This window comes from Theropithecus gelada, chromosome 15 (assembly GCF_003255815.1).
Source record: "Theropithecus gelada isolate Dixy chromosome 15, Tgel_1.0, whole genome shotgun sequence".
In the NCBI taxonomy this organism is placed as follows: domain Eukaryota; kingdom Metazoa; phylum Chordata; class Mammalia; order Primates; family Cercopithecidae; genus Theropithecus; species Theropithecus gelada.
In genome coordinates, this window is record NC_037683.1 from 10,820,657 (window position 1) to 10,847,802 (window position 27,146).

The 27,146-nt window shown below is 52.8% G+C and overlaps 1 protein-coding gene across 8 annotated transcripts; it reads left to right on the plus strand.

The window, feature by feature from the left end:
• The first annotated feature begins 236 nt into the window (after positions 1 to 236).
• CIZ1 (CDKN1A interacting zinc finger protein 1) lies at positions 237 to 26,449 on the plus strand. 8 transcript variants are annotated; one of them, XM_025358659.1, is made up of 18 exons: positions 237 to 743; positions 1,733 to 1,886; positions 2,130 to 2,245; positions 5,260 to 5,331; positions 7,422 to 7,666; positions 11,395 to 11,488; positions 11,684 to 11,792; positions 12,788 to 13,482; positions 13,711 to 13,832; positions 14,437 to 14,634; positions 15,744 to 15,868; positions 21,735 to 21,822; positions 22,140 to 22,217; positions 22,321 to 22,434; positions 22,639 to 22,785; positions 25,348 to 25,417; positions 25,632 to 25,753; positions 26,107 to 26,449. In XM_025358659.1, the coding sequence occupies exons 2-18, from the start codon at positions 1,738 to 1,740 to the stop codon at positions 26,314 to 26,316; spliced, it is 2,754 nt and encodes a 917-aa protein (XP_025214444.1). In that variant the 5' UTR covers positions 237 to 743; positions 1,733 to 1,737; the 3' UTR covers positions 26,317 to 26,449. The 8 variants fall into 8 exon arrangements, with proteins under 8 accessions (XP_025214444.1, XP_025214447.1, XP_025214445.1 ...); XM_025358662.1 differs by lacking the exons at positions 237 to 743; positions 22,140 to 22,217 and adding an exon at positions 1,016 to 1,173 and having other exon boundaries at positions 11,410 to 11,488; positions 12,788 to 13,130; positions 13,287 to 13,482; XM_025358661.1 differs by lacking the exons at positions 237 to 743; positions 22,140 to 22,217 and adding an exon at positions 1,032 to 1,173 and having other exon boundaries at positions 12,788 to 13,130; positions 13,287 to 13,482.
• The last annotated feature ends 697 nt before the right edge of the window (positions 26,450 to 27,146 follow it).

The window sequence follows — 27,146 nt, forward strand, 5'->3', positions numbered from 1 at the left end:
TCCTGCCTCAGCCTCCCAAGTAGCTGGGACTACAGGCAGTCACCACCATGCCCGGCTAATTTTTTTTGTATTTTTAGTAGAGACGGGGTTTCACCACGTTGGCCAGGATGGTCTCAATCTCTTGACCTCGTGATCCGCCCGCCTCGGCCTCCCAAAGTGCTGGGATCACAGGCGTGGGCCACCACGCCCGGACTATTTATTTTTTTGACAGCTCTTGCTCTGTCGCTCAGGCTGGAGTGCAGTGGCAGGATCTCAGCTCACTGCGGCCTGTGCCTCCCGGGCTCAAGTGATCCTTTTGTCTTAGCCTTCCGAGTAGCTGGGACTACAGACGCCCGCCACCACACCCGGCTAACGTTTGTATTTTTTGTAGAGAGGGATTTCACCGTGTTGCTCAGGCTGGTCTCGAACTCCTGGGCTCAATCGATCCTACAGCCTCGGCCTCCCAGAGTACTGAGATTACAGGCGGGAGCCACCGCGCCCAGCCCCTAGGGTTGTTTTTTGATAATTGGACTCGACCCTCCTCACCCACTCCTTCCTTAGCCAAATTTACTGGGAAAGGACTTTGAGGTGGACTCCCCCTCCACCCCTCCGTGGGCAAACTCCTGCCGGACTGTAAGACCTTGGCCGTCCTCTCGCCTGGCCTGGGTCCCTCGAATGAATGTACATCCGCTAACTGCGCGCCCTCTCCCACCGCAGCCCCGCGCGGGGCCCCAGGATCGCAGGACCGCGGCGGCCGCAGGGAGGTCGGTTGGGAACAGGTCCTTCTGGAAGTCCCCCTCGATGCCCCCGCGGGATGGCTGACCCTTCCGGGCGGCAGACGGACCTTAGTCTTCGAGCCTTCCCTTCGCGATGCGGAGGACGCGGTTCGGAAGGTGTGTGCCGCCCAGGACCCCCTGGCACCTGCTCGCGCTCCGCAGCCGCCCCCGCAGCGTGACTGGTGCACTGGGCGGACTCGGGTGGCGCGGCTCGTGGCGCCTGGACCTCCCGTCCCCCAGAGGGCGCTGCCCTGGCCGGCCCCGCCCATATTTGGGCCTTAGGAGCCCACAGGCCCCGGAGAAGCCGCGGGGAGGCCGGGAACCCGCGGGCCGGAGCCGCCCGCCCGGAGTGTGGGCGCTGGGCGGCCGGCCCACCCGTGGGGGCGACTTGAGCGTTGAGGGCGCGCGGGGAGGCGAGGTGCGGGGCTGGGGGCGGCGGGATCGTGGGGATCCGCGCGCGAGCTGGCTGTGTCTGCGGAGGAGGGGGCTGGCGGGGTGGGAGCGGGTGGAGTGGGGCTCGAGGAGGTGGCGATGGTGGGGAGAAGCCGTCCCACGGGGCTCAGGACCACGGTGATGGGGTTGGACAGGTGCCGATGTTATTGACACCCGGGGCCGGGAGAGGGTTGCGGTATTGAAAAGGGGGTGTGAGTGGGGAAGTGATGGGCGCAGAGAGAGGCTGAGGCTGAGTGTGGGAGGATGGAGCCGCCAGAAATGGAGAGAGGGAGGGATTTGAAGGAGGGGCTGTTGGCAGTGTCTGGGGGGCATTGGCAGTAGGGTGGTTGAATCTTGCCCCTGGCGGGATTGGAGGTAACTTGGAAGGATGGGCCAAGCGAGTGTGGCAGGCTCTTGGCAGGACTGGGAGTGCAGCTGTGAAAGCTCCTCGCGGGCCGTGGCTTCGGAGAGTAGCCGTGGATGGAAGGGGAGCAGGCCTGACCCATAGTGGGGACCCCTGGCCTTACTCTGCTTTCTGCCCCTAGCCATCATGTTCAACCAGCAGCAGCAGCAGCAGCTCCAGCAGTTACAGCAGCAGCAGCTCCAGCAGCAGCAATTGCAGCAGCAGCAGTTACTGCAGCTCCAGCAGCTGCTCCAGCAGTCCCCACCGCAGGCCCCGTTGCCCATGACTGTGAGCCGGTGAGTTCCGCCTCCGGGGGCGATGGCTTCAGCCTTGCCACTCAGACCCATGTCTCGGAGGTCCCGATCCCCATCCTTTTTCCCAGTGCCATCTCCTTTTGAGTCCTGGAGATCACCCGTTCCAACCCCAAGGGGTCCTCTGTCTACCACAGAGTGGGGCGGAGAATGGAGGTGAGAGGTCTCGGGGAAGAAGGAAAGTCTGACTTTTCAAATAACCCTCTGACACCCCCTCCCAACACACAGGGGCCTCCCCGCACAGCAGCCACAGCAGCCGCTTCTGAATCTCCAGGGCACCAACTCAGCCTCCCTCCTCAACGGCTCCATGCTGCAGAGAGCTTTGCTTTTACAGCAGTTGCAAGGTATGGATGGCCCCAGGCCTCTTCTCAGTCTCTTTTAGTGTAGCTCCCCAGCAGCCCATTGCACTGTCTCAACTCCACCCAGCAACCCTCAGAGGGAGCTATTCTTGGCATCCTAGTTCACTCATGAGGACACTGAGGCTCCAGGAGGTGAAAGTCCCTAAGCTGCTAATTTGAATGCAGATCTGTCTGATCACAGAGGTGTGTCCTTGGCGGCGGTGCTGGCTCTTTGGCTGGTACTCAGCACACTTCACTCACATTCAGATTAGATGCCATTTGACAGATGAGGAAGCTGAGAAGGGAAATCATTTGCCCTGCATCAGCAGTGGCTAAGCTGGGCCGACACCTGGGCGTCTTGACCATCCAGATATCTGAGTGGTTGTCTCTAGCCCTGTGCATTAAGCCTGTGGCTTTGTCTCAATTTCCCAATATGGAGAGCAGTCTCAGCTCTTCCTTCCAAGATGCTGCTCCTTTTTTTTTTTTTTTTTTTGAGACAGAGTTTTGCTCTGTCACCCAGGCTGGAGTGCAATGGTGTGATCTTGGCTCACTGCAACCTCCGCCTCCTGCATCCGGTCCAAGCAATTCTCCTGCTTTAGCCTCCCGAGTAGCTGGGATTCCAGGTGCCCGTGACTACACCCAGCGAATATATTTTTTTTTTTTGAGACGGAGTCTCGCTCTGTCACCCAGGCTGGAGTGCAGTGGCTGGATCTCAGCTCACTGCAAGCTCTGCCTCCTGGGTTCACTCCATTCTCCTGCCTCAGCCTCCCGAGTAGCTGGGACTACAGGCACCTGCCACCTCGCCCGGCTAGTTTTTTGTATTTTTTAGTAGAGATGGGGTTTCACCGTGTTAGCCAGGATGGTCTCGATATCCTGACCTTGTGATCCGCCCGTCTCGGCCTCCCAAAGTGCTGGGATTACAGGCGTGAGCCACCGTGCCCAGACAATTTTTGTATTTTTAATAGAGATGGGGTTTCTCCATGTTGGCCAGGCTAGTCTTGAACTCTCGACCTCAGGTGATCCACCCGCCTTGGCCTCCCAAAGTGCTGGGATTATAGGTGTGAGCCACTGTGCCCAGCCAAGATGATGCTCCTGATTCTACTGATAACCCCCTAAATAGAGGTACAACCACAATCCCATTTTACAGACAAAGAAACTGAGGCCCAGAGGGGGGTCATGTGCCCAAGATTACATAACAAGTCGGTATTGATTAGATGGTGGTCACTCTGTGGACCTGTCAGGGCCACATGGGTGTGGACAGTCCTGGGAACTGACTTAAAAATGATAAGCAGGTAGGTAGGGAGAGAACCACACACAGGGACCTGCCACATATACATATACATTTTCCTTTTCTTCTTTCCCGTTTAAAAAATTACAGTCTTCGGCCATGGGCTGTGGCTCACACCTGTAATCCCTGCACTTTGGGAGGCCAAGGTGGGAGGATCACATGAGTCTGGGAGTTTGAGAACAGCTTGGGCAACATAGTGAAACTCTGTCTCTATTAAAAATACAAAAATTAGGCCAGGCGCAGTGGCTCACACCCGTAATCCCAGCACTTTGGGAGGCCGAGGTGGGTGAATCACGAGGTCAGGAGATCAAGACCATCCTGGCTCACATGGTGAAACCCCGTCTCTACTAAAAATACAAAAATTAACTGAGTGTGATGATGTGTGCCTGTAGTCCCAGCTACTCAGGAGGCTGAGGCAGGAGAATTGCTTGAACCTGGGAGGTGGAGGTTGTATTGAGCCAAGATCACACTCCAGCCCAGTGACAGAGCAAGACCCTGTCTCAAAAAAAGAAAAGAGAAAAATACAAAAATTAGCTGGGTGTGGTGGCGTGCGCCTGTAATCCCAGCTACTCAGGAGGCTGAGGCATGAGAATTGCTTGAACCCAGGAGGCGGAGGTTGTAGTGAGCCAACATTGCATCACTGCATTCCAGCCTGGGTGACAGAGCAAGACCCTGTCTCAAAAAAAGAAAACAAATCACACTCTTCGCCAGGTGCAGTGGCACATGCCTGTAATCCCAACTCTTTGGGAGGCCAAGGCAGGAGGTTTGTTTGAGGCCAGGAGTTCAAGATCAGCCTGGGCAACATAGCAAGACCCTTTCTCAAAAACAAACACAAGAATAAAAATCACACTCTTTAAAGTGGGGAAAAAGGGCCGGGCGCGGTGGCTCAAGCCTGTAATCCCAGCACTTTGGGAGGCCGAGACGGGTGGATCACGAGGTCAGGAGATCAAGACCATCCTGGCTAACACGGTGAAACCCCGTCTCTACTAAAAAATACAAAAAAAAAACTAGCCGGGCGAGGTGGCAGGCGCCTGTAGTCCTGGCTACTCGGGAGGCTGAGGCAGGAGAATGGCGGGAACCCGGGAGGCGGAGCTTGCAGTGAGCTGAGATCGGGCCACAGCACTCCAGCCTGGGTGACAGAGCGAGACTCCGTCTCAAAAAAAAAAATAAAAATAAAAATAAAAATAAAGTGGGGAAAAAGGTTAAAAGTGGGGATAGGAAAACCCGCAGTGTCATCTGTTGACTCACTCACCACCTGAAGAAAACCACCAGTCAGCATATTTGTCTGTTTCATCCCATTTTTCTTCTAGGCACAGACTTGGGGATTTGTATCTGATGATGGCGATTGATATAAGTCCCAGGCTGTACCTTGTTTCTTTTTCACTGAATAGAATGGCTTGATCGTTTACCATAGGATTTCATCATCTGTGTTAAGATTATTTTTAATAACTGTTTAATATTGCACCAGAGGGCTATGCCTTTGTTTATCTAAACCTTCTTAGCTGTTTGGCTCTTTCCTTTTTTTTTTTTTTTTTTTGCTTTTTTCTTTCTTTTGCTTTTTTTTATTTTTTGTTTTGTTTTGTTTTGGGTTTTTTTGTTTTTGTTTTTTTTTTTTTTGCTGTTTTAAGTAACCCTGGGATGAATATGATATTTGAGAGTGTTTTCTCACTGAGTCAGGGGGGATGGATGTTTTATGGCTCTTGATAAGTATTGCCAAATTGCTTTCCTAAAGGACTGGACCAGTTTGCAATGCCACCAGCCACGTATGACACTGCCGGTCTCACCATGCCCACGGCAACACTGGGTATTATATGCTTTTTTTATATATATATAAACGTATATATACATATAATTAAGTTGGTTGGCAAAAAGAAGCTATGTCATGAATGTTTTAATTGACATTTCTTGGAGTGCTAGTGCAGTTGAACATTTTATATTTGTCTGTTGAACATTTTGTTTCTTTTTGTGACTTGTCCATGTCCTTTGTTCATTTTTCTTTTAGGTTGTTTCATCTTTTGTCTTACTGTTTTTAAGAGCTGGTTGGCTCTCTGCATATATGTATATATGTATTTGTTTCAAGTTAATGTTAATTGAACATTTACTATGTACCAGGCACATTTGTATATTTCACTGAATCCTCATAAAACATTGTGAGGCAGGTGCAATTATTATCCCCATTTTACAGATCAGGGAAATCAGGCTAAGCAGGGGGAACTGATTTGTTCAAGGTCACAGAGCTCGTACTGTAGAGTCTGGATTTGAACCCAGCACTCACAGCACAGCTGACCCATGCTTTAAGCTTTAACCACTGTGCTTCCCATCCCAGCACTGGGGCAAGAGTTCCAACTGCCTTTCATCCCTTAAATACTTCCCAAGCTCTGGGCCTCCCCTGAGGTGCAGAGCTGAGTTAGATGATGTGAAGCAGAAAGCAGACAAGGAGTTGGATGTGGTGACTCACATCTGTAATCCCGGAACTTTGGGAGGCCGAGGTGGGCGGATCACCGTGAGGTCAGGAGTTTGAGACCAGCCGGCCAACATGGTGAAATCCTGTCTCTACTAAAAATCCAAAAATTAGCCAGGCATGGTGGTGGGTGTCTATAGTCCCAGCTACTTGGGAGGCTGAGGCAGGAGAATCACATGAACCTGGGAGGTGGAGGTTGCAGTGAGCCAAGATCGCACCACTGCACTCCAGACTGGACAATAGAGCAAGAATCCCTCTCAAAAACAAAACAAAACAAAAAAAGCAGACAAGGAAAGTATGTAGCTCGTCCTAGAACTGGAAGCTGGGGCCTTTGGGGACACAGTCTGCGAAGGTCTCTTGGGGGAGAGACACCTATAGGGAGGTCTGAAGGGTGAATGGGAGTCAGCGGGTATAACAGCCCAGGCAGAGGGAATAGCACATTCAAAGGCCCTGAGGCAGGATGTCTGAAGGACTGCACAGGGACATGTGACTGCAATATAGTGGGGACATGTGGGGAGAATGGCAAGAAAGGAGACTGGAAAGGTGGGAAGGGCCAGACCATGCAGTGAGGAATGGCCTTTGCTGCCCAGCAGCAGGGAGCTATGGAAGTGTTTGGGCAGAAGGGAGAGATGAACTTAGAATATGGTTTGAGAAAGATGACTGACTGCCGCCATCCTGTGCAAAAGCTGTGGCTGGAATTCAAGCAAAGGATCAAGCGGTTTTGGGAGGAGGCAGGGAGTGGGAGTGGGGATGGAGCAGGAAAATCAGATTGGGAAGAGGCATAGGAGACAGAGTTGATAGGATCTGGGGATGGCTTGCATGGGATAGGGCAGAGAGAGGGAGGAATGAGGAAGACCCCAGAATCCTGGCTGGGGCAGTAGGTGGATGGCGGTGCCCCTCATAGAGACCCTGGGCAAGCTGCACCTCCACTCTGTCTCTGTTTTGTCATCGGGAGAAGTAACACCCACCCTGATACCTGCTGGGCCGAGGGACTGAGGCAGTGTGAGGAACGGGCTTAGCACAGTGCCTGGCTCATAGTTGCTGCTGATAAAGGGTAGCTGGTGGGGGTAGGGGTGGGTGTCCTGTTATCCCAGGGACCAGCCCTCCTGCTGATTCTCCCTGTGGGCTGTGCTAAGTCTCTCACCTACTCTATGGCAGACTCTAAAGCTTGCCTGAGGGTGAGCAGGGTTTTGGGGAATGCTAAAGGCAGCACCCCCACCCCTAGCTGGGGCAGAAAGCCTCCTTCACCACCAGTTGCCCAAGGTGAGACTGAGCCTGAGCTCTAGTCTCTTCCCTTCAGCTGCCCTTGGGTGGGAAGGTCCCTTTCAATTATCTGGGATGTTCCCATGATGCTCTGGGGCACTGACACCTGACCCTCCCTTCTGCTACCTGACCACAGTGTGACCCCTCTTCTCCTCACTTCTTGCCTGCAGGTAACCTCCGAGGCTACGGCATGGCATCCCCAGGCCTCGCAGCCCCCAGCCTGACAACCCCCAGCCTCACACCCCCCCAACTGGCCACTCCAAATTTGCAACAGTTCTTTCCCCAGGCCACTCGCCAGTCCTTGCTGGGACCTCCTCCTGTTGGGGTCCCCATGAACCCCTCCCAGTTCAACCTTTCAGGACGGAACCCCCAGAAACAGGCCCGGACCTCCTCCTCTACCACCCCCAATCGAAAGGTGAGTGATGGCTGGGGTGGGTCAGGTGGGGATGGGAGTGGGCGGGAGGGGACCCTGGGTGTCAGCCCCAGTGCCATCCGCTCTGGCTCAGCCTGGGCCTTCGAACAGGTCACACCCCCTTTATGCCTCAGTTTCCTCTCTCTGGCTCAGCCTGGGCCTTCGAACAGGTCACACTCCCTTTATGCCTCAGTTTCCTCATCTGTAAAATGAGGGGGCAGGAATGGACTTGTTTAGTGTTTCCCAAACTTCAAAGATTCTTGTATCACTGAAGGGATTTTTGCCATGCACAAATGCTACCATTTACTTAATGTTTCTCTTTTTGAGATAAAGTTTCGCTCTTGTTGCCCAGGCTGAAGTACAATGGTGGGATCTTGGCTCACTGAAACCTCCGTTTCCCAGGTTCAAGCGATTCTCCTGCCTCAGCCTCCCGAGTAGCTGGGATTATAGGCATGTGCCACCCGAGTAGCCGGGATTACAGGCATGCGCCACCACGCCCGGCTAATTTTGTGTTTTTAGTAGAGATGGGGTTTCTCCATGTTGGTCAGGCTGGTCTCAAACTCCTGACCTCAGGTGATCCTCCCACCTCAGCCTCCCGAAGTGCTGGGATTACAGGCGTGAGCCACTGTGCCCAGCTTAATGTTTCTTTTAAAATTATCAGTGTGGCTGGGCCTGGGGTCTCATGCCTATAATCCCAGCACTCTAGGAGGACGTGGTGGGTGGATCACCTGAGGTCAGAGGTTTGAAACCAGCCTGGCTAATATGGCGAAACCCCTTCTATACTAAAATTACAAAAATGTCGCCGGGCATGGTGGTGCACGCCTGTAATCCTGACTACTCAGGAGGCGGAGGCAGAAGAATTGCTTGAACCCAGGAGGTGGAGGTTGCAGTGAGCCAAGATTGTACCACTGCACTCCAGCCTGGTGAACAAGAGTGAAACTCTGTCTCAAAAAATTAATAATTAAAAATAAAATTATCGGGGCATGATGGTGCATGCCTGTAATGCCAGGGACTTGGGAGGCTGAGGTGGGAGGTTTGCTTGAGGCCAGGAGTTAGAGGCTGCAGTGAATTACGATCATACTGCTGTACTCCAACCTGGGTGACAAAGTGAGACCCTGTTTCAAAAGAAAAAAAAATAATAATAATAATTCAGCACTGCTCAGTAGAAATAAAATACAAGCCATATATGTAATTTAAAATTTTCTGGTATCCACCTTATAAAGCAAAAAAGAAATGGGCTAAATTAATATTACTAACTTATTTAACCCAATCCCATGTGAAACTATTATTTCGACCTGTCATCAATATAAAAAATAAGACTTTTTACATTCCTTTTTTAAAAACTACGAAATCTTCACAATCTGGTGTGTTTCTGATACTGACCTCTCAATTCAGCCCGGCCAGTTTCAACTGCTCTCCCGAGGCTGTGGGGCGACTGTGTGGGAGAGCATGGCTTTGAAACGAGTGAACTTCCTTTCTGTTACATTTGTTTTGAAAGGAAACATATCGTAACCTGACATTCTAAAAACTATCTAAGTTAATTGCCATTCACAGAAGTATAAGAAATTGCTGGGTGCAGTGGCTCACGCCTGTAATCCCAACACTTTGGGAGGCTGAGGAGGGCAGATCGTTTGAGGTCAGGAGTTCGAGACCAGCCTGGCCAACATGGTGAAACCCCGTCTCTACTAAAAACACAAAAATTAGCTGGGCCCTAGTGGCGGGTGCCTGTAATCCCAGCTACTCAGGAAGGCTGAGGTAGGAGAATGAATCGCTTGAACCTGGAAGACAGGCTGCAGTCAGCCGAGATCATGCACTGCAGCCTGGGCAACAGAGTGAGACTCCGTCTCAGACAAACAAAGAAACAAACAAACAATAGGAAATGTAACTGGGGTAGAACAATGCTATAAAATCCTAAGCTATGTGCTGTTGCCGGGGCTATAGTTTCCAGCCCGCAGCCCCCTGGCTCCTTATGTGTTTGAGAGGTGTTTACCTTTTTCCTGGCATAAGCAGGAGATCTGCAAAGGGCTCACCTCCTCCCTAGACTGTCCTGTCCCTGAAGGTCCCCGCAGCTCCTCCCTCACACACTGCTCCTGGGTGCATTCCAGGGCAGGGGCAACGCCACTTCTGGAGGTGATGCCTTTTCCTCCAGCGAGCGGCCCCGCCTCCAACCTTATCACAGATCTGGTCTAGTGTCTAACCTGTCCTGCCCTCATTTTTTCACGTATGGAAAAACCCAGGCTCAGAGATTGGGGTGGGGTTGGTCCTGAGTCTCACAGCTGTCGAGGTGGACCCAGAGCCCAGGCCTCCTGACTCTCAGGCTGGTGCCTGTGTCGTGCAGGGTGACAGCTGGGTAGTTTCTGAAGGGCAGAATCCTGATATGTCCAGACTGCCATTCCCTGCTCAGTGCTCATTCCTTGGGCTTAGCAGGAGGGAAGGAGGGAGGGAGGGAGGCTGCAGGCTTCTGGTGGCCTCCTGGGGTGCCCTGGAACTGGCCAGAGAGAGCTGTGTGTTCATTTAGCAGACATCTGGAAGTCCCTGCAGGGGACTCCCTGGTGCAGATGACGTATCTGGCCTGGCCCTCCCTGAGGTCTTGGACAGGAATGGGGAGGGCGGTGAGAGATATTAATGCAAATAATGCTCCAACCAATTAATTAAGACTGTGGAGGCCGGGTGTGACAACTCGTGCTAGCACTATGGAAGGCCAAGGCAGGAGGATCACTTGAGCCCAGGAGTTCGAGACCAGCCTGGGAAACACAGTGACTCTATGAAAGAAGAAGAAGAAAAAAAAGAATACAGAAATGCCACGAAAAGGAAGTGGGTTCTGAACCCATTCTGGAGTCAGGAGGGCTTCCTGCGAGAGGCTCTAAGTGAAAGCCTGGGGTCAGGGACGGGCCTGGGGCTTGACCAGAGAGAAGGCCAAGGGAGATAAGCAGAGAGGGCTGGTTGCCGGGGCATGGCCAGGGCAGGGAGTGTGCAGAGGCCAGGTTGTGCAGGGAAGGGGTGGGTGTGCAGAGGGTTTTCAGGCTTGGCGTAGGGCATGCACCAGGGCTGCGGGAAGCCATGGGAGGGCTTTAAGCCTGAAAGAAGATACATGATCAGGTTTGCATTTAAGAAGGACCCCATTGGGCCAGGTGCGGTGGCTCATGCCTGTAATCCCAGCACTTTGGGAGGCCGAGGCGGGCAGATCATCTGAGGTCAGGAGTTTGAGACCAGCCTGGCCAACATGGTGAATCCCCAACTCTACTAAAAATACAAAAATTAGGCAGGTGTGGTGGCGTGCACCCGTAATCCCAGCTACTTGGGAGGCTAAGGCAGGAGAATCGCTTGAACCCAGGAGGCGGAGGTTGCAGGATTGTGCTATTGCATTCCAGCCTGGGCCACAAGAGTGAAACTCTGTCTCAAAAAAAAAAAAAAAAAAAAAAAAGAAGGACCCCACTGGTTACTTCGTGGAAAACTGGGTGGGAAGTCAGGTCAGGAGGTAGCACCGTGGCCAGGAGAAGGCTTCGTGTCCTCCAAACCTGGGTTTATTTAACAGACAACTAGGTAGAGTCCCCTAGACACCATTGCCGGGACATTTTTACTAAGATCATCCACTCGGCAGCTCTGGGGCCAGGCCCACCAGAGGTCCTTGGGGCCTATCATCCTCTGGAGGATGGGGTCAGCTGCCCTTGGGCAAGGGGGTACTGATGGGGCGGGTATCGGATGTCAACATAATTTCTGAAAGGAAGCAGGATTCTTCTTCTCAGACAATGCCTGTGGAAGACAAGTCAGACCCCCCAGAGGGGTCTGAGGAAGCCGCAGAGCCCGGGATGGACACACCAGAAGGTGAGGGAGGGAGGCTGCTGGCCCTTCAGAGGGACATGGATGGGGCGGGGCCGGTGGGCGGGTCAGCAGGTGATAGAGGCAAGTGTGGGAGGCTGGGGTTCTTGGTGGGAAGGTGGGAAGCCCAGGCCCTATCTCATGGAGGTCAGAGATGCTCTCCCCAACATCTGAGTTCCCTCGCTCATGCCTCCATTCCAGACCAAGATTTACCACCCTGCCCAGAGGACATCGGCAAGGAAAAATGCACCGTAGCACCTGAGCCTGAGCCTTGCGAGGTGTCCGAGCCGCCAGCCAAGAGGTTGAGGAGGTAACTGATGCTGAAGACCTGACCTGGGCCTGGGTGCCCTGCAAAGGCAGGGGTGGCAGTGGTAGTGGCAGAGGGGGTTCCCCAGCCTGTTAGTGGTAGAGCCAGCATTAGAAGCTGAGTCTTGGGCTGCGTGCGGTAGCTCACACCTGTAATCCCAGCACTTTGGGAGGCTGAGGTGGGTGGATCACCTGCAGTCGGGAGTTTGAGACCAGCCTGACCAACATGGAGAAACCCCTTCTCTACTAAAAATACAAAATTAGGGCCGGGCGCGGTGGCTCAAGCCTGTAATCCCAGCACTTTGGGAGGCCGAGACGGGCGGATCACGAGGTCGGGAGATCGAGACCATCCTGGCTAACACGGTGAAACCCCGTCTCTACTAAAAAAATACAAAAAACTAGCCGGGCGAGGTGGCGGGCGCCTGTAGTCCCAGCTACTCGGGAGGCTGAGGCAGGAGAATGGCGTGAACCCGGGAGGCGGAGCTTGCAGTGAACCGAGATCCGGCCACTGCACTCCAGCCTGGGCCACAGAGTGAGACTCCGTCTCAAAAAAAAAAAAAAAAAAATACAAAATTAGCCGGGTGTGGTGGTGCATACCTGTAATCCCAGCTACTCAGGAGGCTGAGGCAGGAGAATTGCTTGAACCCAGGAGGCAGAGGTTGCAATAAACCAAGATCGTGCCATTGTACTCCCGCCTGGGCAACAAGAGCTAAACTCTATCTCAGAAAAAAAAAAAAAAAACAAATAACAACAACAACAAAAACAAAAAAGAAACAGTCTTGGGCTGGGCATGGTGGCTCATACCTGTAATCCCAGGTTTCACCACATTGGTTAGGCTGGTCTCGAACTCCTGACCTCAAATGATCCACCTGCCTCAGCCTCCCAAAATGCTGGGATTACAGATGGGAGCCACCATGCTCCGCCTAGTTTTGGCCTTCCTTGGGAGCCCCTGGGGCCTCTTTGAAGACATGACTGGGATTTTCTTTTGATCCTTCCTAGCTCAGAAGAACCCACAGAGAAGGAACCTCCAGGGCAGCTACAGGCGAAGGCCCAGCCACAGGCCCGGATGACAGTACCGAAACAGACACAGACACCAGACCTGCTGCCTGAGCCCCTGGAAGCCCAAGTGCTGCCACGATTCCAGCCACGGGTCCTGCAGATCCAGGCCCAGGTGCAGTCACAGACTCAGCCACGGATACCACCCACAGACGCCCAGGTGCAGCCAAAGCTGCAGAAGCAGGCACAAACACAGACCTCTCCCGAGCACTTAGTGCTGCAACAGAAGCAGGTGCAGCCACAGCTGCAGCAGGAGGCAGAGCTACAGAAGCAGATGCAGCCACAGGTACAGCCACAGGCACATTCACAGGCCCCAAGGCAGGTGCAGCTGCAGCAGGAGGCAGAGCTGCAGAAGCGGCTGCAGCCCCAGGCACGTTCACAGCCCCCAAGGCAGGTGCACCTGCAGCTGCAGAAGCAGGCCCAGACACAGACATATCCACAGGTCCACACACAAGCACAGCCAAGGGTCCAGCCGCAGGAGCAGCCTCCAGTGCAAGTGCCAGTACAGCCACCAGAGCAAACCCATGAGCAGCCTCAGACCCAGCCACAGGTGTCGGTGCTGGCTCCAGAGCAAACACCGGTTGTGGTTCATGTCTGCGGGTTGGAGATGCCACCTGATGCAGTAGAAGCTGGTGGAGGTAAGTGAGCACTGGCTTCCAGCTGGTCTGGTGACGGGACAGCTCTGCCCAGACCCTTCATTCCTCCCCTGACTGGGTGCTGCCTGGGACTGATGGCTAGGCCCGGAACCCAGGTCCAGGGTCATCCATGCTGGGGGCCTCAAGGTTCTGGCTGCGGACGGAGAAAGCAGCTCTTGGGCCTGGGGTGGGAGATGCACTCTGGGAAACAGAGCACATCTGTCATTTCAGGCATGGAAAAGACCTTGCCGGAGCCTGTGGGCACCCAAGTCAGCATGGAAGAGATCCAGAAGGAGTCGGCCAGTGGCCTAGATGTGGGAGAATGTGAAAACAGAGCGAGAGAGATGCCAGGGGTGGGTAGAGGCCCTGATGTGGCAGTGTGAGGGCCACAGAGCCCAGCAGGGTGGGATGGCCTCTTTCTGCCCCAGGCCACCTCAGGGCCTCCTTGTGTTTCCCCCGCTGTGAAATGGGATGACAGCCCTCTGCCTAGGATGGGGGGACAGACCAGGCTGGGCTTGACAGTGGTCTGCATGGGACCTTCTTGCTGTTGTGCTGTCTTCACATCCATCCCTTCCAGCCTGCCCGTCCCCAAGCAAGAGCCCCAGTCTTGCATGGGTAATGTTGCCCTCATGGAGAGAGCACAGAGTGGAAGCCTCTCTGTGGGGTTTGGGTCCCAGCTCTGCATAACTGTGGGCAAACCCTTTCCCTTCTATGAGTCTGTTTCCCCATCTGTCATACAAGGGGTGGGACGGGTGGTACTCTAGGCCAACCTGGGTACGCATCCCGACTGCAGTGCTTTCTAGCTGTGTAAGCTGGGGTGGTCACCTAACAGCTCAGAGCCTCAGTTTCCCCATCGTCAGGAAGATCTGATGAGACAATGTTGGTAGATGTCGAATGCTGGGCTGGCCCACTGTAAGTACACAGTTGGTAGAAGCTCAGTTTCTACTCCCCATGCAGGTATGGGGCGCTGGGGGCTCCCTGAAGGTCACCATTCTGCAGAGCAGTGACAGCCGGGCCTTTAGCACTGTACCCCTGACACCTGTGCCCCGCCCCAGTGACTCTGCCTCCTCCACCCCTGCAGCTACCAGCACTCCCTCAAAGCAGGCCCTCCAGTTCTTCTGCTACATCTGCAAGGCCAGCTGCTCCAGCCAGCAGGTACTGATACAGGAGATAAGGGTGGGGAGGGGTGGGGCTTGTGTGGAGTGCGCAGCCTGCCCTCCCAAGGCTGCCTCAGGCTGCACTGGGCCCTGCCTCCAGCAGCCATGCATTTGCTTGGGAAACATTTCCTGACCAGCCAAGAAGGCAGGTTTTGGTGGTTTTGTTTTTTTGTTTTTTGTTTCGAGACAGGGTCTTACTCTGTCTCCCAGGTTGGAATGCAGTGGCATCATCTCAGCTCACTGCAGCCTCTACCTCTTGGGCTCAAGCAGGTTTTTAGAGTCAGGCAGATCTGGTTCGTATCGGCTCTGAGTAGCTGGGGGACCTTGGAAAGCGAATTCCACCCCGTGCCTATTTCCTCTTGCATCAGACAAAGGAAAGTTTAGGGTCCGGCACGGTGGCTCACGCCTGTAATCCCAGCACTTTGGAAGGCCGAGGTGGGCGGATCACGAGGTCAGGAGTTTGAGACCAGCCTGACCAACATGGTGAAACCCCATCTCTACTAAAAATATGCAGTGGCGTGCGTCTGTAATCCTAGCTACTCAGGAGGCTGAGGCAGGAGAATCCAGGAGGCAGAGGTTGCAGTGAGCTGAGATCATGCCACTGTACTCCAGAGTGCAGTGGGTGACAGAGCAAGACTCTGTCTCAAAAAAAAAAAAAAGAAAGAAAGAAAGAAACGTTTAGAATCTACCTCACTGGGTGGTTCTGGGGAGTCACCAACGTGACATTGGAGTCCTGAGCACAGGCCTGGCCCAAAGTGAGTGTAGCAGTAATCATGATCGCATTGTATTTGTATTATTACTACTCTTGTGCTGTGAGCTGTGTTACTCTGTGCCTCACCTGGCAGAGCCTTGGAGACCTGGATGCTAACCAGGCTGCTCCTTGTCTTTGAGGCACTCACACATTCTCTGGGAGGGGCAGAAGCTTGGGCTGGTGTGTGCCCTGTGTCTCAGTTTATCGTGCCTGCTCCAGCCTACACAAGAGAGAAATGTGTGGTGAGAGAAATGGGCTCACAGTGATGAGGTTGGGATCTGCCTCCCGAGGCCCCAGCCTTGCCCACTGTTCCGGGCTCACACCCCAGGCCCATCCCTCACTCCCTCCTGCTGCAGGAGTTCCAGGACCACATGTCAGAGCCTCAGCACCAGCAGCGGCTAGGGGAGATCCAGCACATGAGCCAAGCCTGCCTCCTGTCCCTGCTGCCCGTGCCCCGGGATGTCCTGGAGACAGAGGATGAGTGAGTCGGGGATCGTGGAAGCTCTGCGTTGTGGGGAGGTGGTCTCGTCAGCCAGGGCCTGAATCTGCCGTCTGCAGGGTCTACCTTTGGGTTAAGCATTGCCGCCGCCAGCCAGGCCTCCTCACACTGTTAACTGTGTGACCTTGAACCTCAGTTTTCCCTGCCTGTAACATGGCTTGGTGAGGGATATAGTACAGGAATTCATGACAGTCTCTTAAGATTCCCTCTAGACAGAGACAGTGTGACCATCCCTGTGGGAGAGGACAGGTTGTGGCACAGACCCCTGACCCCTGCGGCACGTGTGCTGACCCCACTGTGGGGTGACAAGGCTGAGGATCAGGTTCTTTTGTGGTTGGAGGTTAGGGCTTCCCTGTGTCTCCCCCTTTCATTGTCATGAGGGCCTGTTTAATCAGAAACTTCAGCCCTCCTGGGATCTGGAACTAGACTGGGGCGGGAAGGCCTGGTGGGCAGCCGGAGGTGCTTTCAGGACTCTGGGCAGTTGTAAAGGTGTGCAAGGGCTGGGACGTGTCATCTCAGCAGCAGGACCATGTTAGCTAGGGCAACAGCTGGGACACAGGCTCTGTCTCATGAGACAGCTGCTTCTCAGCTCCAGATCTCTTAGTTTTAAGAAGAATCCAGAAATCCAGGTTTGTATGTGAAATCTCCCAATTTCAAAATGTTAACAGCTAGTTCAGAATTGAAACAAAACAAACCCTATGGAGGGCAAATCAAACACTTTCATAGGCTGGACGGTCCCTTGAGTCAGTGGTCACGGGCTCTGTCCTGATTTTACAGAGGTCACGATTTGAAGCTTCCAGGTGGGGCTGAGGGGACAGGAAGGGCTCTTGGTGACCTCCGCTTGCCTGCAGCCTGCGTCTCTGTTAGCTGTTTCTCACGTTGAGAAGAGTTTCCTTGAGTGGTTTTCTACTTGGGTGAAATAATCATAAACACAGGAAAATGATGACTCACCAAGACGTTCTTTGCTATTAGTATCATGGTAAAAAAAAAGCTAACGGGAAATGATCTAAAATACTCAAAAGTAGGGGATTGGTTAGATGGTGAAAAAGCCCGCCCAGCTCATGGAACAATGAACAAATAGGATAACTGGGGAATTTATAATAATGTGGAAAGGTGATGCAATGTCAGAGTAAAACAGGATTCAAAATTGCATCTGCAGAATGAGTTGTTTGTATAAAAATAGATCTTGTGACACAGAAGGAAACTAAAAAGACATACTTAGCACAAGCTGTTAACAAACTTCAGGTGTCGGGGATTTATCAAACCCTCTCCCAATGATCTCTCTCCATGAAGTCTTCTCTTGAATCCTACTTGGCCCCGAGGCCATGAAGAACATTATGGTCAGGTGCAGTGGCTCAGGCTTGTAATTCTAGCACTCTGGGAAGCTGACGTGGGCAGATCACCTGAGGTCAGGAGTTCAAGACCAGCCTGGCCAACATGGTGGAACCCCCTTCTCTACTAAAAATACAGAGTTGGCTGGGTATGGTGGTGCATGCCTGTGATCCCAGCTACTTGGGAGGCTGAGGCAGAATTGCTTGAACCCGGGGGCGGAGGTTGCAGTGAGCTGAGATCACACCACTGCACTCCAACCTGGGTGACAGAGTGAGATTGCATCTCAAAAACAACAACAAAAATGTAAAAAGTCCCTCCAGTCCCTACCTACGACACCTCACCTTGGTCCCCAACACAAAGACATCAATACTGTCCTCCTGCATCAGTGGCGGTTCTTTGCGGTTGTAAGTGACAAAAATTCTAATTTCTGTAAGACAGAAATTAGCTTGAGCAAAAAGGAGCAACGTTTCTGGCTTAGGTAAGTGGGAAGGCAAGATATACAGCAGGACCCAGGGGATACCATTTCTTAGAGAGGCTCCATCTCTTACTACAGTGGGCACCAGGTACCCACAGCCCCAGCCTCCCTGCACAGTGACCTCCAAGGAAGGGCAGTCACCTGTGTCTGCAGTAGCAGAACAGTTTCTAGGGGAAATGCTGGTTAATTTGGTTGTGGTCATGTGCACGTTTCTGAAGCAATCCCCTGGCCAGGGATGGGGCGTTCTGATTGGCTAGGCCTAGGCAGGCCAGCTCTACCCAAATCACATGGAAATACATTTCCCCATGGAAGGTGGGGGGGGGGGGAGTGTTCCCAGGAATGGGGCTGAAGGCTGGATCCCAATACCCTAGCTGGGGGGGTGCCCGTCTCTTTCCTCCTCAAAGCCCATAGGGCAGGTGCTGTGAAATAAGCCCTTGCCATTTCTTTTCTTTTTTTTTTCTTGAGACAGTCACACTGTGTCACCCAGGCTAGAGTGTAGTGGCATGATCATGGCTCACTGCAACCTCTGCTTCTGGGTTCAAGCAATTCTCGTGCCTCAGCCTCCCAAGTAGCTGGGATTACAGGCATGCCACCATGCCTGGCTAATTTTTGTATTTTTAGTAGAGAGGGGGTTTCACCACATTGCCCCAGGCTGGTCTCGAACTGCTGGCCTCATGTGATCCCCCAATCTTGGCCTTTTTTTTTTTTTTTTTTTGAGACGGAGTCTTGCTCTGTTGCTCAGGCTGGAGTGCAGTGGCGCGATCTCGGCTCACTGCAAACTCCGCCTCCTGAGTTCATGCCATTCTCCTGCCTTAGCCTCCCGAGTAGCTGGGACTACAGGCGCCCACCACCATGCCCGGCGAATTTTTTGTATTTTTAGTAGAGATGGGGTTTCTCCATGTTAGCCAGGATGATCTTGATCTCCTGACCTCGTGATCTGCCTGCCTTGGCCTCCCAAAGTGCTGGGATTACAGGTGTGAGCCACCATGCCCGGCCTTTGGCCATTTCTGGGCAGCCTCAGACATGACACTGGCACAAGGTGTCCACCTGTTTGATGACCATGTTCTCTCCCCACCCCCTTTCTTCATTTATTGTGTTTTTCTCTCACAGAGATCAAAATGCACATTAAAAAAATAGAGCCAGACTGGCATGGTGGCTCACACCTATAATCCCAGCACTTTGGGAGGCTGAGGTGGGGGTATTGCTTGAGTTTAGGAGTCCAAGACCAGCCCATCCTGAGACCTGTGCCTCTACAAACTATAAAAAATTAGCCAGGCCTGGTGGCGTGCACTTGTAGTCCCAGCTACTTAGGAGGCTGAGGTGGGAGGACTGCTTGAGCCCAGGAGGTGGAGGCTGCAGTGAGCCTTGATCATGCCACTGCACTCCAGCCTGGATGACAGTGCGAGACCCTATCTCTTAAAAAAAAAAAAAAAAATGCAAACTTTACAAAACTGTGTCTGAAAGGAAAATTCCAGCCAGGCGCAGTGGCTCAAGCCTGTAATCCCAGCACTTTGGGAGGCCGAGATGGGCGGATCACGAGGTCAGGAGATCGAGACCATCCGGTGAAACCCCGTCTCTACTAAAAATACAAAAAAACTAGCCGGGCGTGGTGGCGGGTGCCTGTAGTCCCAGCTACTGGGGAGGCTGAGGCAGGAGAATGGCGTAAACCCGGGAGGCGGAGCTTGCAGTGAGCTGAGATCCGGCCACTGCACTCCAGCCTGGGCGACAGAGCGAAAAAAAAAAAAAAAGGAAAATTCCACAGCAGTGCTGCCCTCTGGAGCAAGCTGCTTTAAAGTGATTTTGTTGCTTGCAGCAGTATTAAGAAGATTTTACTGAGGACAGTAAGTGTCCCTAAATCCTAAAACCTAAAACCTGGTACTCTCACTGTGTGGCTGATGTGCCTTTTTTGACTAAAAAAATTTTTTTTCTGATTATAAAAATAATTCGCTCATTATATAATGTTTTGAAAATACAAGGACACAGACACACAAGAAGATAAAAATCACCCATAATCCCATTACCCAGAGATAAACACTGCTTACATTTTGACCTAGTTCTTCTTGTGATCCTTTCTGGATTTATACAATCTTTAAAAATAAAAATCAGATTCATGCTACATGACAACACGAACACTTTCTGTCTCTAAGCAGCCCTCCCCAGTAGAGCTCTTACAGCGCTTTCTCAGTGGACAGGGGGGTTATGTGCCCCCTAAAATTTATGAAAAAATTGTATACTTGCCTATTTTATAGAGAGTCCTTATTTTCACTGATTCAGATACTTTTTTTTTTTTTTTTGAGACAGAGTCTTGCTCTGTTGCCCAGACTGGAGTGCAGTGGCGCGATCTTGGCTCACTGCAACCTCCGTCTCCCACACTACCATGCCTAATTTTATTTTATGTAGAGACAAGATCTCACTATGTTGCCTAGGCTGGTCTTGGACTTCTGGGCTCAAGCGATCCTCCTGCCTCAGCCTCCCAAAGTGCTGGGATTATAGGCATGAGCCACTGTGCCTGGCCCCCTTTTTATTTATTTATTATTTATTTTGGAGACAGTGTCTTGTGTTGCCCCAGCTAGAGTGCAATGGCACAGTCATGGTTCACTACAGCCTCCACCTCCTGGGCTCAAGCAATCCTCCCACCTCAGCTTCTGAGTAGCTAGGACTATAGGCATGTGCCACCAAATCCAGCTAATGTTTTATATATATATATATATTTTTTTTTTTTTTTAGTAGAGACGGGGTTTCACTGTGCTAGCCAGGATGGTCTCGATCTCCTGACCTCGTGATCCGCCCGTCTCGGCCTCCCAAAGTGCTGGGATTACAGGCTTGAGCCACCGCGCCCGGCCCAGCTAATGTTTTTTATGTTTCATAGAGATGGGGTCTTGCTATGTTGCTCAGGTTGGTCTCAAACTCCTGGGCGCAAGCAGTCCTCCTGCCTTGAGGACTAGGTTTACAGGTGTGAGCCATTGTGCCTGGCCTCCCTTTTTCAAAGTGTTTGGTTTTTATTTTTATGCCCGACTCACTTGAATTCATTTTCAAGTAAGGTGGAAGGTGGAAGCAGAAGGCCTTTCTTCTCCAAGTAGACAACAAATTGTTCTGACATAACTTGTTGTATAATCTATGCTTTTCAATACCAATTTATCAGAAGCTGAATTCTGTTTTTTGAGATGGGGGTCTCACTCTGTCACCCAGGTTGGAGTGCAGTGGCACTATCTTAGTTCACTGCAACTTCTGCTTCCCAGGCTGAAGCAATTGTCCCACCCCAGCCTCCTGGGTATCTGGGACCACAGGTGCATAAGCCACCATGCCTGGCTAATTTTTTGTATTTTTGCTAGAGAAGGGGTTTCGCCATGTTGCCCAGGCTGGCAAAGCTGAATTCTTACCAATATTTGAACCTGGTTAGGACTTTCCATTCTTTCCCATTGATACACTGTCAGGATGTACATCACACTACACAGTTTTATCTATTGTAGTTTGTGGTTTTCATTTTAAAGGTTGGCATCCCCAGTGCTTCATTCCCCTTCCCCCTAAAGTTTCCTGGGTTATTTCTGCTTAAGTACTCATCTAGATGAACCTCAGAACCGGTGTGTGTTTTTTTATTTTTATTTTTATTTTATTTATTTATTTTTTGAGACGGAGTCTCGCTCTGTCGCCCAGGCTGGAGTGCAGTGGCGCGATCTCAGCTCACTGCAAGCTCCGCCTCCCGGGTTAACGCCATTCTCCTGCCTCAGCCTCCCGAGTAGCTGGGACTACAGGCGCCCGCCACCTCGCCCAGCTAGTTTTTTGTATTTTTAGTAGAGACGGGGTTTCACCGTGTTAGCCAGGATGGTCTCGATCTCCTGACCTCGTGATCCGCCCGCCTCGGCCTCCCAAAGTGCTGGGATTACAGGCTTGAGCCACCGCGCCCGGCCCAGAACCGGTTAAGCTTCCCTAAGAGATCCTGTGGGAATTGCTATTGGAATGGCATTACACTTACGGAGCACTCTCAGACAGCTGCTGTCTTTCTGGCTTCACATTGTACTTGCTTTGACTGTTGTCATTCAGGGAGCCTCCACCAAGGCGCTGGTGTAACACCTGCCAGCTCTACTACGTGGGGGACCTGATCCAACACCGCAGGACACAGGACCACAAGGTAGGAGGGCCTGCACGCTGCAGAGGCACCCGCACTGCTGTCTCCAAGCAGAGGCCAGGCAACACAGAGCCCCAGGAGGAAAGTAAACGTTCCTCTTTGTCCCTGTACCCGCATAACCCACAATGCAGTTCTGGATGAGTCAGTCTTGTTTCTTCTTCGGGCTTCAGGTTCCCCATCTGTCCAGTGTAGGCCAGGTACCATCTCACCCTGCCATTCAGCCATGGGGCTCACGGGTTATTTGGGCAGCTGCCCTCTCTCTCGTCTTCTCTCTGTGTCTGTCCTGTCTCTGTGTTGCCATCTGCCATCGCATCTCTCAGCCACCCACACCACGAAGAGATGTGTTTGCCCACGTTCCAGTGCAGGGGTGGAGCACAGCCCAGCTTGTTACAGATATGGTGGGCCTGCCCAGGGGAGGTGAGCTCTTGCCGGGCCCTGCCTGGGTGCTAGTCAGGGGGCTTGCACCTGGGGACACTGCTTGGTCGGCCTGCCTTTTTCCAGATCGCCAAACAATCCTTGCGACCATTCTGCACCGTTTGCAACCGCTACTTCAAAACCCCTCGCAAGTTTGTGGAGCACGTGAAGTCCCAGGGTCATAAGGACAAAGCCAAGGAGGTAACCCGAGCTCCCTCAGAGGACATGGGCCCAGAGAGGTACAGAGCCTTGGCCAAGGCCATGCAGCAAGCTGAGGTTTTTCCCAGCCCAAACTCACAGCAGGTCTGGAGGGATCGAGACTCTCAGGGGAGGGGTGGGGTGGGTAGGGCATGGCCCCTTGGCTGTTCAGAGCTGACCTGAGCCCCTTGCCTGCTCCCTGGGCAGCTGAAGTCGCTTGAGAAGGAGATTGCTGGCCAAGATGAGGACCACTTCATTACAGTGGACGCTGTGGGTTGCTTTGAGGGTGATGAAGAGGAAGAGGATGATGAGGATGAAGAAGAGATCGAGGTTGAGGAGGAACTCTGCAAGCAGGTGCTCGGGGGAGGGTGTGGGAGGCTGGCTCCGTGCTAGATTCCCAGCCCAGAACAGACCTCATCCCACCTCCCGGAGGCCAGACACTGGGCTGGCATCTGTGGGCACTAATGCATGCCACAACTGATTATTACTGTCAACTGCCTTCTGCATGACTATGTAATTATGCATGATGACTAGAGAGTGGCAGTTAAAATATGCAAAGCCTGACTGAAATTTGGACCTGTGTGGAGGAAGGGAAAGGGAACAGCATCAGTAAAGGCACCAAGGTGGGAAACTATGTAGCGTGCAAAGGAAAAGTCAGATGATAGTGATGATAATGGTGAGGCTGATAGCAGCAGACATCTTTTAATTAATTAATTAATTTATTTATTTATTTATTTTTGAGACAGAGTCTCACTCTGTCGCCTGAGCTGGAGTACAATGGTGCGATCTCAGCTCACTGCAACCTCTGCCTCCCAGGTTCAAGCGATTCTCCTGCCTCGGCCTCCCGAGTACCTGGGATTACAGGTGCCTGTCACTTGCCCAGCTAATTATTTTTGTATTTTTAGTAGAGACGGGGTTTCACCATGTTGGCCAGGCTGGTCTTGAACTCCTGACCTTGTGATTCACCTGCCTTGGCCTCCCAAAGTGCTGGGATTACAGTGTGAGCCACCGCGCCCGGCCAGCAACAGACATCTTTTTGAGCACTTACTATGTTCCAGGCGTGTGTACCAAGCACTATCCTGGCTGAATCTCATCAGATTGGATGGCACGAAGTGAAACCTTCAGAGTCCACGTTTCCAATGCCGCAGCTACCCTGTCTCCCATCAATGAGGAGGTGGAGGAGCTTGGAATCTTTGCAGTTTTTATTTTTATTTATTTATTTATTTATTTATTTATTTATTTATTTTTATTTTTTTTTTTTTTGAGACGGAGTCTTGCTCTGTCGCCCGGGCTGGAGTGCAGTGGCCGGATCTCAGCTCACTGCAAGCTCCGCCTCCCGGGTTTACGCCATTCTCCTGCCTCAGCCTCCCGAGTAGCTGGGACTACAGGCGCCCGCCACCTCGCCCGGCTAGTTTTTTGTATTTTTTAGTAGAGACGGGGTTTCACCGTGTTCGCCAGGATGGTCTCGATCTCCTGACCTCGTGATCCGCCCGTCTCGGCCTCCCAAAGTGCTGGGATTACAGGCTTGAGCCACCGCGCCCGGCCCTATTTTTATTTATTTTTTTGAGACGGAGTCTTGCTCTGTCGCCCAGGCTGGAGTGCAATGGTGTGATCTTGGCTCACTGCAACCTCCACCTCCTGGGTTCACGTGATTCTCATGCCTCAGCCTCCCAAGTAGCTGGGATCACAGGCACCCGCCACCACGCCTGGCTAATTTTTGTATTTTTAGTAGAGACAGGGTTTCACCATGTTGGCCAGGCTGGTCTTGAACTCCTGACCTCAGGTGATCCACCCACCTTGGCCTCGCAAAGTGATGGGATTACAGGCGTGAGCCACCGTGCCCAGCCAGATTCTTTGCAGTTTAACACGTTTCCAGAGCGCGTCTTCTGGGTCAGGCCCTGGTGCTGGACGCAGGGACCCATGAGGGCCAAGGCCTCGTCCTTGCCCTCACCGAGGCTGCCCCAGTTACAGTCCAGGGGCCAGCTAGGGCTACTTATAGGCTGTGGCAGTCACAGTGGGGTATGAAGGGGCTGGGGAGGAAGCGTTGTGGGGGTGGCCTGCAGTCCTAGGCAGGGCAGTATGAGGCCCATCTTCCTTGCTCAGTAGCAACAACATCTCAGGCAAGCCACTTGGCCTCTCTGAGCCTCAGTTGCCTCTGCTCAGAAATAACAATCTGAACTTGGACAATAAGGGAAACCCAGGGCCCACGGCTTGGTCCTAGGAAGGGCTTAGCAAACGGGAGTGGTTGTCCTTCTTGGAAGCCACATTTGTTTGCCTGGTGAGTGGTGGAGGGCACTGCTAGGCCTGCTAGGGCTGACATGGCCAGAGTCAGATGACCTCATCCGGAAGGGGCTGACATCCAGCAGGTGAAATGCACAGTCTTTGATCCCCTGAACCCACCCCCTAGGACCAAGGTCACTGCAGTATTGGATAGGACCTTAGGGAGCTAGCAGGGGGCTCATGGTTGAGTGTGAACTATGGCTTAGACCTACAGGGTTCCCCGCCCAGCTCCTCCGCAAACCAGCTGTGCAACCCTAGACAAGTGAGTTAATGTCCCTGGGCCTCAGTTTCTTCTTAGTAAAATGGGTGTAGCCATATAGGGTTGTTATGAGGATTCAGTCAGATGACACATGATATCTTGGGCACACCTGGCATGGATTATGGCCCCTGTAGGAGCAGGAGGACTTCCTGGAGGAGGAGGCTAGTTGAACAGAGTCTAGAAAGTATAGATTGGGAAGAGCACTCTGGAAGGCAGGATCACCATGTGCAAAGACTCAGAGACCACCACCCACTACCTCCTGGAAATCAAGGGGATTCTGTGTGTCCAAGGGCATTGGTGGGCTCCAGGCCCCTGACCTGCATCTGGGAGGTGTCTAGGGGAAGCCAGATCCGAGGCTCATGCTTGCATGTTTTCAGATGAGGTCCAGAGATATATCCAGAGAGGAGTGGAAGGGCTCGGAGACCTACAGCCCCAATACTGCATATGGTAAGGCCCCAGCCCTGAGCCCACCCGCAGGAGCTTCAGCCCTTAGGCCCAGCCTCCACGTGACCCTCCCAGATTCCAGCCATGGCATTCTGGCTGGGAAGCCTTCTCTTCCACTCCTGCCTAGAGGGTCAGGGAGCACATGGGCCCCTAGAGAGGGAGGGACACCTCGCTGGTACAGGGATGCGAGTGCAGACCCTGCCATCCCGTCCTACAGGTGTGGACTTCCTGGTACCCGTGATGGGCTACGTCTGCCGCATCTGCCACAAGTTCTATCACAGCAACTCAGGGGCACAGCTCTCCCACTGCAAGTCCTTGGGCCACTTTGAGAACCTGCAGGTGAGCTGGACATCCTGCCCTGTCCTCCCCTGGCCACAGACTCAGTTGTATCCAAGCTGATCTGGGTGGCTAGTGGCCACCCCTTCTTGTGCTGGGCCTCAACCCCAAGACACCACCCCTGCACCAACAGGGAGAAAATTAGAGCTGGGGTGGGGTTGGGCTCTTACTGTTCAAGGGGATGCTGAGTGCGAGGCTGTTAGCTCCAGAGTCTTGGCCCAGAGAGGCTGAGTGCATCACGCAGGGTCACAGAGCACACTAATACTGTCTCAGCCAGAGCTGGGGAAGTAGCTGCTGGCCAGGAGCATACCATGTAGGGAGGAGACCCTGACCTTACCTGCACCTTCTGTATCCAGAAATACAAGGCGGCCAAGAACCCCAGCCCCACCACCCGACCTGTGAGCCGCCGGTGCGCAATCAACGCCCGGAACGCTTTGACAGCCCTGTTCACCTCCAGCGGCCGCCCACCCTCCCAGCCCAACACCCAGGACAAAACACCCAGCAAGGTGACGGCTCGACCCTCCCAACCCCCACTACCTCGGCGCTCCACCCGCCTTAAAACCTGACAGAGGGACCTCCCTGTCCCCCGGCCTGCCTGGGTCCAAATCTGCTAATGCTTTTTAGGAGTCTGCCTGGAAACTTTGACATGGTTCGTGTTTTTACTCAAAATCCAATAAAACAAAGTAGTTTGGCTGTGCAGTTCCCACCAGTACTTCTGTCTGGGTGGAGAGGGGAAGGGGGGCACCCCAGCCAGCTCTCAGCCAGCACCCAGCCTCTCTGGGCCATGTGGTGGCAGAACCGGAAGGCCAGACAGGCTCCCTGGGAACCAGGGACTCTGGATCACAAGGCACTTCACCTGTCTGAACTTTGGTTTCCCTCTTTTAAAAAAAGTTTTAGGCCGGGTGCAGTGGCTCATGCCTGTAATCCCAGCACTTTGGGAGGCCAAGGCGGGTGGATCACTTGAGGTCAGGAGTTCAAGACCAGCCTGGCCAACATGGCGAAACCCTATCTCCACTAAAAAATACAAAAATTAGCTGGGCGTTGTGGCGGGCACCTGTAATCCCAGCTACTTGGGAGGCTGAGGCAGACAGAATTGCTTGAACCCAGGAAGCGGACACTGCAGTGAGCCGAGATGGTGCCACTGCACTCCAGCTTGGGCAAAAGAGTGAGACTCCATCTCAAAAAAAAAAAAAAATTAATTAATTAATTAATTTTTGAGCCAGGTGCGGTGGTTTATGCCGGTAATCCCAGCACTTTGGGAGGCTGAGGTGGGCAGATCACCTGAGGTCAGGAGTTTGAGACCAGCCTTGCTAACATGGAGAAACCCCATCTCTACTGAAAATACAATTAGCCAGGCATGGTGGCGGGCACCTGTAATCCCAGCTACTCGGGAGGC